This window comes from Marmota flaviventris, chromosome 3 (genome assembly GCF_047511675.1).
Source record: "Marmota flaviventris isolate mMarFla1 chromosome 3, mMarFla1.hap1, whole genome shotgun sequence".
NCBI classification, from domain to species: domain Eukaryota; kingdom Metazoa; phylum Chordata; class Mammalia; order Rodentia; family Sciuridae; genus Marmota; species Marmota flaviventris.
In genome coordinates, this window is record NC_092500.1 from 15,719,429 (window position 1) to 15,731,999 (window position 12,571).

At 39.4% G+C, this 12,571-nt stretch overlaps 1 protein-coding gene across 6 annotated transcripts in view; it reads right to left on the reverse strand.

Moving 5' to 3' along the window:
- Polr3b (RNA polymerase III subunit B) overlaps positions 1-11,695 on the reverse strand; it is a 129,482-nt gene extending 117,787 nt beyond the window's left edge. For 2 of the 6 annotated variants that reach the window (XM_071609570.1, XM_027942168.3), the window contains exons 1-4: positions 11,463-11,695; positions 5,904-5,936; positions 1,517-1,573; positions 1,365-1,429 (exon numbers count right to left, since the gene is read on the reverse strand). In XM_071609570.1, the coding sequence (XP_071465671.1) occupies positions 1,365-1,429; positions 1,517-1,573; positions 5,904-5,936; positions 11,463-11,534 (227 nt within the window). In that variant the 5' untranslated portion in view covers positions 11,535-11,695. Of the gene's footprint in view, positions 1-1,364; positions 1,430-1,516; positions 1,574-2,585; positions 2,608-5,903; positions 5,937-6,451; positions 6,521-6,831; positions 7,160-11,202; positions 11,222-11,462 lie in introns of those variants that run through there. The other 4 variants (XM_071609573.1, XM_071609571.1, XM_071609569.1 and 1 more) reach the window with 4 other exon arrangements.
- Positions 11,696-12,571: the final 876 nt, after the last annotated feature.

The window sequence follows — 12,571 nt, forward strand, 5'->3', positions numbered from 1 at the left end:
ACCAAGTGAACAAAGTTAAAATCAGTAATAAAATATATTGACATCTGTATCCAGATATGAATTGGTGAAAATGGTACAAACATTGCTTCTGTGACATTGCAAAAAAAAATATATATATATATGCATAACTGATCTAATCACGAGCAAGTATCAAACAAAATCAAGTTAAAGGACTTTCTGCAAACACTGACCAGACTGTTCAAAAGCGTCAAGGTCAAAACACACCAAGACTATTGCAGACTGAAGAGACAAGACAACTAAGTGTAACAAGGGGCTCCAGATTGATTCCTGCCTGGAAATAGGACATTGGTGAGAAAAAAATCAAATAAGGCACACAGACTATTTGGTAGCACTGAATGTATGCTAACTTTCTGGTTTTAATAACTGCACCATGGGGGCTGGGTCTGTAGCTCAATGGTAGAGCACCTGCCTAGCACGTGTTAGGCACTGGGTTCGATCTTACCACCCCATAAAAATAAATAAAATAAAGGCATTCTGTCCATCTACAACTACCAAAAAAAATTTTTTTTTAATTAATTGCACTATGGTTATGTAAGATGTATTAATGGAAGCCGGGTAAAGAATACATGGGAACTCCATACTATTTTTGCAAGTTTTCTATTATAACGTTATTAAAAATTTATTTAAAACTTATTTTAAATTATTAAAAATTCATTATAAATTATTAAAATTTATTTAAAATTATTATTTATCATTATAAAATTATTACTAAAATAAAAGTTTGTATAAAATAGTTAAAATGTAAACAGTTTTAGTAACTTCTCAATCATAACTCTACTTGTTTAATTAGTTTGCCAACTAAAAATTAAACTTCAGGGGCTGGGGTTGTGGCTCAGCGGTATAGTGCTTGTCTCGCACATGTGAGGTACTGGGTGGATCCTTGGCACCACATAAAAATAAACAAATAAAGGTATTAAAAAAGAGAGCTAATACATTAAACAAAATTAAACTTGAGCAGTTTATAATTACCTTATTAAAGGGACTGAAAAATAATTTTATGGGGCTGGGGTTGTGGCTCAGGGCTAGAGTGCTAGCCTACCATGTGTGAAGCCCCAGGGTTCGATCCTCAGCGTCACATAAAAATAAATAAATAAAACAAAGGTTTTGTGTCCAACTAAAACTAAAAGAATAAATATTTTTTAAAAATAATAATTTTATAAAAGTTTTGACAACATGGGCTGGGGATATAGCTCAGTTGGTAAAGTGCTTGCCTCGCATGCACAAGACCCTGGGTTCAATCCCCAGCACCACACACACACACAAAAAAAGTTTTGACAGCAACTACATTCACTTTAAAAAATGTTCAACAAATCAAAATAGCACACTCATAGTTGGTTCCTTACTTTAAGTACCACATGGGGTCAGCATCGCTCGTAACTTTTTCATTAGCTTTCATTATCTTCTTTATCTGCAGTGGAAAGCGCAACATTAGGAACTGGGCTCTGGCTTCCAACTAAATTTTAGCTGATGTCTGTGTCTAAGATCTGATGCTTACCTCTACATTAATGAAATAGTTAAATGAGTCTATGTGCTGTTTCACAAGGCCTTTCACCTAAACAGACAGAAAATACAAAGTAGGTCATTAACAAAATAACAGATTATATAATTCACTCTAACCAAACACGATGATCAAATTTTTCTCAAAACCAAAGCAAAGAAAATATCCATGAATTTGATGAAGCAAAACTTTTCATTAATGTGTCATTACTTTTCTCTACCATCTTAGTACACTCTCAAATTTTCCTCCTTAAGAAGCAATCTGAGGGCTGGGGTTATAGCTCAGTGGTAGAGTTCTCCAAGCATGTATGAGGCACTGGGTTCGATCCTCAAAACCACATCAAAATAAAATATTGTGTCCTGCTAAAACTAAAAATAAATATTAAAAAAAGAAGCAAACTGACTTTTGGAATTCAAGATATGAGTATTTAAATACACCCACTGACTTCCCTAAAGCTAATAAATCCAAGGAGGGGCAGAGAACATAGCAATTGAGCATCATTTCTTCAAGCCTCAACATCTATTTTCTTTGTTGTACTAGCCTCCTGTATTAGGTCCCAGTAGACCAGATCAAACCAAAATGGAGTCACTCGTGCTAAGGGCCATGTAATCAAACTAACATTGAAAGGGGCCAGTTTCCCCCAAATAGGCGATTGACAGCAATTAGTCACAAGGAGATTAGTTTAACTGAACCAGAATGACAGGGAAATCCCCTCTGTTTTAATTCTACAAGGAAGTAACTTTGAAAAGGCCAATCCAATTTTTGCTACCTCTTTCTGCCTTCTCCAGACCTTTTCTGCCTATAAAGCCCACCTCCTCTTCTCAGCTCAGCTGGAATATGTGGATTTTATAGCATGGGGTACTGTCCCATTCTAACATTCCAACTTAAAGTCCATTAGATCTTTTAATTTGTTGTAATTCTGACTTTTGATCAGGGATCATGAAAAATAGATCCCATTTTCATAAATCCCTAATCATTCATACCATCTTACAGAAGAATAAGGGAGGATCACAATATTAAGAAAGATGAAAATAATTGCATTTAAAATCAAAAGGGGGGGTGAAACCTAGGGAACCGAAGATCAGACACAAGTCAGCAGTCCATTTTGTCTCAGAAGTCAGTCAGCATCAACTGTATAATGACAGCTTATGTACTGCTGTGGACAAGACAAAATAAACACATAAGACTCTAAAATCTCAGCGTTTAAAAGGGCTACGCATATTCATTTTTTACATTAATCTTCAAACATATCATTCAACAATTCTAGAATATTCTTAATAGACACAACTAGAGAACCTGTTTTAATTGTAATTCCTTTATTAGGGTGCTCATTAGTTAACAAAGCAACCATTCCATTTTGAAATAGTCCTGATTTCAGAGAAAAAAACCCTCAACTTTATAATGATATGAGGTCTTTCTTCCTTATTTCTACCCCTTGGACTTAACTGTCTCTTAAAGAGATGATCATGCCCCTCAATTTCCATGTCCTCTCTAGAAAGGATCGTCTGTTCGTTCCTCACCTCTCTCTCAGGGTCTCACCTCTAAGTAGACCAGGCCCTTCAACTACCTCTCACATGCATGCCTTTCAGAATCTCCAGCTGCAGTGGCCTGTTCTGCCCATACTCCAGATTGCCAACACTCCTCCTAGCATGGGCACCTGAATGCTGCTCCCTGGCAGCATGCTCAACAATCTGACTGGTTTACTCTCTCATGCTGAATATTACAGTTCTGTTATGGAAACCAGCTCACATTTCTGGCTCATGGTGAGCTGAAAGTCAACCAAAACCCAAAAGGTGATTGGTATCCTCACCAAAAAGAAAAATGATCTCAAGTCAAGCACACTCCATTTGGTACTTGTGCGAAACATATAAGTACAGGTATTTACACCTGCCCCTCTTTATCACTGTCACTCTAGGCAAACAAGACTTCTGAGTGCTGATGCTATCAGCCAAAAACAGCACCGTCTGGAAAACTTACAAGTTTTGTATTCTTTGTATTAATATTTAGTTACATATTAAAATCTTTAAATTTCTGTTTATGAACAAATACATTCCAAGGTGGTCTGAGTAGAGAAACCTAGCTTTACTTTTTCTGTTTTCTAATTTTTTTCTTTTTAATTAACACAATTCTACATGCTTACAGGTTACAGTGTGATATCTCAACATGTGCACACAATGTATACAACATGTGCACACAAGGTAATGATAAGGAGAGGGAAAGCTAGTCCTTATCATTACCTTGTGTGCGAGGCCTTGGGCCTTCCTCTAGTTCTTAAAATACAGCAGACTTGTTTTACAGTCATTCAACTACACTGGGGAACACCAGAACTCATTTCTCCTCTCTGTGTTTTGGTACCCATTATCCAACCTCCATCTCCATTGCCCACCACTCTTCTAGCCTCTAGGAATTACTATTCTACTCTTTTCTACCTTGAAATAACTCTTTAGTTTATAAGAAAGAACATATGGTATTTGAGAGAGAACATATGGCATTTGTTCTTCTTTGTATGGCTTATTTAACTTAAAATAATGTCCTTGAGTTCCAAGCTTTTTGCCATAAACAATAGAATTTCATTCTTTTTGCAGCTGAATAATGTTGCACTGTGTACATATACCACATTTTCCTAATCCATTCATCCAGTGATAGACACCTAGGTTGATCCACATCTTGGCTACTGTAAATAGTGCTGCAACAAACACAGGCATGCAGGTATCTCTTTGATATGCTAATTTCATTTCCTTTGGATAGACACTCACAATGGGAAAATTGATCACATGGTAGGTCTATTTTTATTTTTATGAGGCACCTCCTTACTGGAGAACCCCAACTTAAATGAAGAAATACAATAACCACAATCTTACATCTCTAGTGAGTTCTCCACCTTTTCTTGGACTATATGCCATCAGTTCTTTTCCTCTTTTGAATCATAAATACCACTCCTCTTCTTTGCTTATATACGTTCCTTAAAAACAAACTAAAACAAAAAACAACCTTCCCTTGACTCATTACCATTTTATTTCATGCCTGGTCACTCCTCTATTAAAAACTCTTCATTAGCTTCTTATGACTTTTAAAAGCCAAATTCTTACCATGGCTTTTAAGTTTGATCAGATTTCAGGCCCTGACAACTTCTCCAGCCTCTCCCTTCGGCCTGTGATACTGACTTAACTGAACAAAACTGCTTATTTTTAAGTCTCCACTCTTTCACTTAGAATAATGCTTCCAAGATTCCTTCAGGATGTAGTATGTATCAGTACTTGATCTTTCTTAATTGCCATGTAATACCCCATTGAATGACTACAGCACATTTAAGAAATCTTATCATTGGTTGATGTTCCTTTGTAGTTTTTCTCCTTTTTGGCTCTTATAAATAATGCTGGCATTTATGTAAAAGTTTTTGGGTGGACTTTTGTTTGCATTTTTCTTGGCTAGATACCCAGGAGCAGAATTCTAGATTATAAGGTAAATTGGTTTAACCATTCAAGAAACTGCTGGGCTGTTTATCAAAAATGCTGCAGCTGCAACATCGTGCATTCTCCCTATAGCACATAAAGATTCTAATTTCCCCATATTGTCTTGACTTTTGACTATAGCCACCCTCGTGGGTAACAAGTGGTCTCTCACTAAGATACCTACTACTAAACATAAGCCCTCTCAAACTGAAGCCCTACACCATATTATATTAAACTCAACAGCTCTTCTGACTATCTACCCATTCATTCCAGCCAAACAGACTAGTCTCTGTTTCTCACAGATGCTGTGGAGGCTCCTCTTAAGCACTGTGAGTAAGCCATACTTTCTGCATCGTTTTCAGCTTAGTTCAACTCTTTATGCTTAAAATCCAGTTTATATCTGGGTGGCCATCTCTGACCACCTGTGACATCCCTCTTACCAACAGTATTTTATTTCTAATTATGCATGTGCCATGCTTCTAAATATACTGTTTCTTCTCTGTAAAATTAGATTACCACCCCTCAAACCCACACTCACCCCAGCCCAACCAGCACCATAAGGGGAGTGATTTTATCTTAAAATTCCTCCTATTAGCCAGATGGGTGGAGTAGCACATGCCTATAATCCCAGAGACTTGGGAGAGGCAAGAGTACCGCAAGTTTGAGTCCAGCCTGGAAAATGTAGCAAGACCTTGTCTCTAAAAACAAAAAGGATTAGCTCAGGGGTAAAGCACCCCTGGGTTCAACTCCCAGGACTACCACTAAAAAAAAAAAAAAAAGTTATAATTCCCTCTATTGGCAAAATCTAGCAAAGCACACAATTATACAAAGTAAAAACATGATAGTTGGCAATAAAAATTCAATTTTAAAAAAGGTGCTTTTTAACTTTTATCATGTGAAATATAACCAATTATTAAATGTTAAACAATTACCTTTAAAAATGCTGGAAGCAGCCTCCATTTTTCCTGTGAACCAAACAAAAAGAATATCAGATCTCTATGCCAGCACCATAATACTTTCATATGAAATTATAAAAACTTTATCACAGTGAGCAAAACAAAGATTTTAAAATTATAACCCCTTTTATGGAAATAGTGTGTGTGTATACACATACATGCATTCAAATGTATGTATATACACATAAATATATATCATAGATGTCCTAAACATACTACCATTTAATCTCTTCCTGATGACTCAAGATTCCAAGTATTTTTCACACTTTATTCTCATGATACTTCCTTAGTAAATGAGGTTGGCTCGTTTGAGAAAGGAATAGTAAGTTTTAGAATCTGGTGGGGGAGTGGGTCTCAGGCCTCAAAGGGAGTCTTCCTTTCTTCCTCCCATTCTCTCTGCACTGGTGCCAGGTTAGAGCACACCTCAGGGATGCGGAAGGGTGGCACACATGGCATTTGCTTCTCTAGTAAATGATTCTAACCGCCACGCTTCTTGAGTTTTGGGGCACTGGACTATTGCTTACCATGATAGTCTCTTTTCACATATGGCTTCTTATTTGTTAATGGAAATGCCGACATATGGTTACAGTTGAGTCTAAGGTCACACTACACAATTCCTGAGAAAGGATCATATAGAACCTCAGAGCAAAACCTGGCTTTCACTCTGGTGACCTGAGACGCACTGGAAGGCTCTGAGCAGAAGAGTGATGATCTGGCTCACCTTAACTGATCACTCCTGCTACCAGTTTAAGAATAAGCAAGATTAAAAGCAAGAAGATCACTTGGTGTCTGATTGCCACAATCCAACCTGGTAACAACAGGTAGTGAGTAATAATTGTTAGTTTGGAGACAAACTTTCAGTTACAGCCAACAGGACTGGATAAAATGGAGTCAAAATCAATACCTCGTTTTCTGGCCTGAGCAGATGGAGGGACAGGGCCACCAGACTAGAGCTACTGATGGAGACAAGGATACAGGGAACCTTGCAAGAGCAGCAGGCTTAGTTGTGGAGAGGCAATGGGAGTTTGGTTGGGGGAAAATTTGGTTTGAGAAATGCATCACACATTCCAGTGAAACATGGAGTAGGCAACACAAGGTCTGAATTTGGGAGCAGAGTAGTCTGTAAGTTAAGGATAGATTAGCAAACAGGTGGTAATTAAAACCGTAAGAGTGGAAATGAAGAGGAGCTCCACAAAGTGAGAACAAGAACACTCCAACATCTACAGATGAGAAGAGTAAGTGGACCCAACCACAGAGACTGAGGAGTGGCCAGCAGGGGACGCAGACAAACTGAAGACGGTAGAAACATTTTTAAGAAAGGAGTCAGCCAGGCCGAGCGTATTGTTACACGTCTGTAATCATTCTGAGGACCACAAGTTCAAAGTCAGCCCCTGCAACTTAGTGAAGCCCTACACAACCTGGCAAGACTGTATTTCAAAATAAAAAATAAAAAGGTTTGGGGATGTGGTTCAGTGGTTAAATGCCCCTGGGTTCAATTTCTGGTACCAAAGAAAAGAAGAAAAAAAGGAGTCAGCCAAACCAATCTATAATGAAAGAACTCAAAAGTTGATGGGGTGGGGGGAAGAATAGAAAAGGATCATAGGTTAATGGAACTGTTCTATAGCATGTATTGGACAATAGTTATTTGAGTAATTATCAAAACTAATGTAATTGAAGACTTAATTTATAATAAATTATATGTGAATATTAAAAAGAACAAGGAGGAGACTCACAACTAACAAAAGATGAATCGTGTCCTCCCAAAATCCTTATGTTGAATTCTAACCCCCAGTACCTCAGAATGTGAGTTTTATTTAGAAATTCGGTTGTTTTAGTTCAGATGAGGTCATTAGGGTGAGACCTAATTCAACTTGGCTGATCTCCACAAAGGAGACATGCCTAAGGACAGTATCATGTGAAGATGAAGGCAGAGATCAGGACAAAGCTTCTATAAGCCAGGGATCCAAAGATTGCCAGCAAACTACCGGAGGCTAGATGAGAGGCATGGAACAGATTCTCCACCCAGACTACAAAAGGAATCAACTCTGCTATGACTTCAGGTCTCCAGAACTGTGAGAAATTAAATTTCAGTTGCTCAAGCTATGCTTTTGTGGGACTCTGTTATAGCAATCCTACAAATTAATCCAGTCCCTCATGTTCCTATTCCCACATCTCAAATTCCTCCCCCACCCCACCCCCCACCCAATCTCATACCTACTTCCTCACATCCCAAAGCCAAATCATTGGTCAGAGGCTGATGATCTGCCACAACTATAGTCTTCCAATCTCCTCCAGAAGATAGGAAACCTCATCCCATTTCTGTTCCTCCCACTCCTGGATACTCAGCCTATATTTTTTATTGATGTGTTCTTTAAAACCATGGCACTATTACATATTTCCATTTAAAAACAAAACCTCCCTTGGCCCAGCAGCCTCTCCCTTACTTTCTTCCCTTCAGCTACCGCTTCCTGAACAGTCTATGCCAAGCTACTCTCCCTCTCTTCCCACTCCTATATCCCAGGGCTGCCAGATTATGACTCAGCTGCCTGCAAAGAGGCTGACAGAGATACCAACTCCAAGGGCACTCACTCCCTTCAGACCCTCCACAGCCATACTGACCACAGCCATACTGACCACAGCCTTCTGCGACACCTCCTTCTCTGACCTCTTTCCTCCCTACTGGGACTCTTCCTATGCTTTCCTCTGCCTACCCTGCACGTGTGGTGTTTGTCAAGGTGTTTGGTCAGAGTCTGACCCCTGGAGAATCCTTCCTCCTTCTCAAGTAGGGCTGGGCATGCAAGATCTCACACGTTGGCTGAGCTTCCCCACCCCACCTTACACTCCTTCCCCCAGCTCCAAATGTAAATTCTTCCAAGGGCAGTGGCCTTATCTACCTACCTTGTTAAGCATTGTGCCTGGCATGGAAAAGACCCTCAATAAATACTGAATTAATAAATGAACAATATGAGTGAATATCAGTGCTTTGGTGATAGGTATTGACCTGTGCGCTCTACTGACTGGACACAGACATCTTACGGATTCAGAGGCCACTGAAACTCAGTATGCCCCAAATTAAATTAAATGCAAAGATAATATTCAGCAGTATAAAATCAATGAAGTGGAGCTGGGGCTGTAGCTCAGTGGCAGAGTGCTTGCTTAGCACACATGAGGCACTGGGTTCAATCCTTAGCACCACATAAAATAAACAAACAAAATAAAGCATGTTGTCCATCTGCAACTAAAAATAAATAAATAAAAATATTTTTTTTAAAAAATCAGTAAAGTGTCACTTAAAAATGCCATTCTAGCCAAATACTTCTAATTAGTCAAAGGCAATAAAAAGTTATTCATATATTCATTCACTCAATAAGAACATTAAGAACTGAGGGCACAGCAGAGACTAAGATAAGGAAAAGTCTGATAGGAAGAAAAACAAGAAACCACTAGTGTTAAGAAACAATAGGAGGTTCTTCTCCTGAGAGGACCCATTCTCTCCCTCAAGAGTGTCCCCTTTCCCCTTCTTATCCCATCAATAAACTGTTTTTTTCTGTTACTCTGAAAAAAAGAAAGGAAGGAACGAAGGATGGATGGATGGGATACCCATGGCAGCAGACAGCAAGGAAATCTAATGTCTTCTGGGACAGTCACAGGAATGAGATTTCTGATTTGTATATATTTAGAAAACAGAACTCTTAAGATGTAATATGGATTGGATGCAGGAAACAGAGTTATTATTCCTAAATCAGAAAACTGGAATTGTGGTACTGGTAGTTTGCAAGTTCAGTCAAGAAATACAAATTTACCAGGCTTCTTTCTTCAGTCTAGTTAGCAGTGAACTATGAAGACTCTGGAGTCAGGCTGACCAAGACCAAATTCTACATCAGCCAGTTACCAGCCTTTTAACACTGGACTATTTATCTAACTACTGTAGAACACTAGTAAAACAAGTAAAAACAGCACTTAAAAGGATTAAATAATATAATACATATTATGGCTAAACAGAGACTGACACATTGTAGGGGATCAGTAATTGCTAGCTCTTGATATTAAACCTTCAAAGTTAAAATCCAGTATCGCCTAATGACAGATAACAGTGTGCTGCAGGCACTCAGATTCAATCTGATGTAATGATCATTAATCAACTTTATTAAGCTTCAAATAATTATAAAGAGGTTCTTAGAATTCAGTGCTTGCTGAGCTCCCACCCCACCTCACACTCATACCCCCAGCTCCAAATGCAACAGAATCACTGATCATGTTGCTTTCCTGTTTAAACCCTTTAAATGCTCTATAGCTCCCAGGGAGAGAGTCCAAGTTCCTTCAGATGTCTAACAATATATTTCATAATTAGAACCCTTACATATCCTTCATTTCTTATTCCCCTCTTTTTATTCACTCAAGAACCACCAGATTTATTTCAGTTCCTCAGAAATATCTGATGGTCTTGCTGTGGGGTTTCAAGCACCCTGTTCCCCCTACCTGGAATCTCTTCCTGGACTATCTACTTTCCCATTCCAAGCCAATGAAGATTTTGAAGGTCAAAAAGGCTATGATAATGTTGCTGAAAGCTCCATCCTTGTCCCTGATGCCAACCCAATAACAAGGACGCAGCTTTGTGAAAAAGGAAAAAGGTTTATTGTTTTGCTAGCAAAGGAAAAACACAGAGGACTCCGGTCCCAAAGGCTGTGATTCTGTCCATCTGCAAGAATATGGAACTTTTATAGAAGTGATTCAGAGAAAATGAGATCAGGGAGGAGAGATCAGGAAGAAGTAGTTTAGGAAAAAGAAAACCAGGGAGAAGTTTAGGGAAAAGAAGATTGGGAAAAAGAAAAGAAACCACGGAATTTTCAAAGCCACAAGGAATATAGTCAAAACATCAAGGTGAACCCGTTACAATAAGAGCCATTACAGAAAATGGAATGGAATAAAAATGGCAACAGGTGCACCTCATTGGGCAGCTCGCTGTATGAAAGTTATCCTTAACTCTGAAATTCTGATTAAGTTATAGGGCTTTTCCCTCAGAAAACAAGAAACATTTGGGGTAAATATTCAGGGCGTTTGCAAAGTGCCTTGCAGCCCAAACTTTAACTCTAGGTTAAAAGGAATGATGACTACCCTGGGATTGACACGACTTGGTTTTACCACTACAGCAGCTGAGGGGCTTCATGAAAATGGCCTAAACGCCCCTGGACCTCAGTGCACTTCTCTGTAAACCCGTGAAGATGTAACTGGTCCCCCAGGGTGAGTGCGAGGGCCAATCCTTTCCGATGCACACATATACTGTAAGAGCTCCATCCAGAGGACCAAACGCGCTGCTTCTCAGGCCCGGATGCTGCAAACAGCTCCCGATTCAGTCCCTTCACCCGCACGCGGACGCCGGATCGGGAAAAAGGCTCGCACGCGCGGACCTCTGAACATGCGCAGAACCTCTGAGCATGCGCAGAAGCCGCTATTCCGTCCGAAACCACGGCTCTCCGGGAAACGCCTCCTCAGATGTCTCCCGGCCCCTTCCGCTCGCCACACTCCGTCACTTACCTCTACAGTCGGGATCGGCGCTGCCAGCTGCTCCGGGGTCAGGTTTCCAAATTCCTCCGCTAGCACGTCCATGTCGGTCACGACAAAGGAAGAAACAGACAAAACCTTCACGCACGCCTGCACCGCCCCAAACTGCAGCACGCCTTAACAGCGGTACTCGGTGGCCTAAACTGTCCCCACCGCGTATGTTCAACCGAGGCACGTCAGAAAGGTTCCGCCTATTCTCGACTGAACTTGGGGAGGAAACCGGATGTGACCGAGGCCGAGCCTGGAACCTGCGCCCTCTGGTGTAGGTCGGAAGTTTTACCTTAATAATCCTCAACCCGGGCTTAATGGAGACCAACAAAAATGTGAACTGGTAATTTGCGCAACCTGAATCACTGAAGCAGAGAATTTACTTCACTAAGCCCAAAACTGCATTATGGAAGGATGAGAAACTTCCCAAAGGCTAGTAATAGAGTCGGTTAAATTAGTAATGATGCCTTTGGGCGTTAAGGTATAACAGGACAGTAGTAAGTTCCCAAGGTACTAGACCTATGATCTGGGAGTAAATTACTAGCACATGGAGGGAGTAGTATAAAAAGATGACATTTAAATCAGTAGCGGGAATCCACGAAATGACATTGGAACAGCAGAGCCATTTGGGAGAAAAATACTTCTGAGTGTACTTTTAATATGTCCTATATGAATTAAATATCTCAGTGTTAAAAAAAAAACAGGTCTAGAAGAAACTAAGCTTATGTATTCCTAACGTTGAGTTGGCAAAGAACTTCAAGGATGGCAACAAATCATACGGGATTTGATGAAAAGGATCCTTTAAATATGATTTTATGATTCCATGAAAACTTAAAAATTTTCCAAAATATTGTATAAAAAAATCACCACAAATAGAGTATTTTAAAAAAGTTTGTCTCCCCTAAAATAAACTAATATAAATCAATAGGAAAAATTCCCATTAGAAAAAAACAAAAGATACCAATAATTGCTTAATGGATAGTTGCAATCTGGGAAGGGGTAAAAGTTCTAGATGGTGTTGATGTTGCTCAACAATGTGAATGTGCTTAATCTGCTGAACTATACACCATTTTTAATGGTGAAAATAGGAAGTT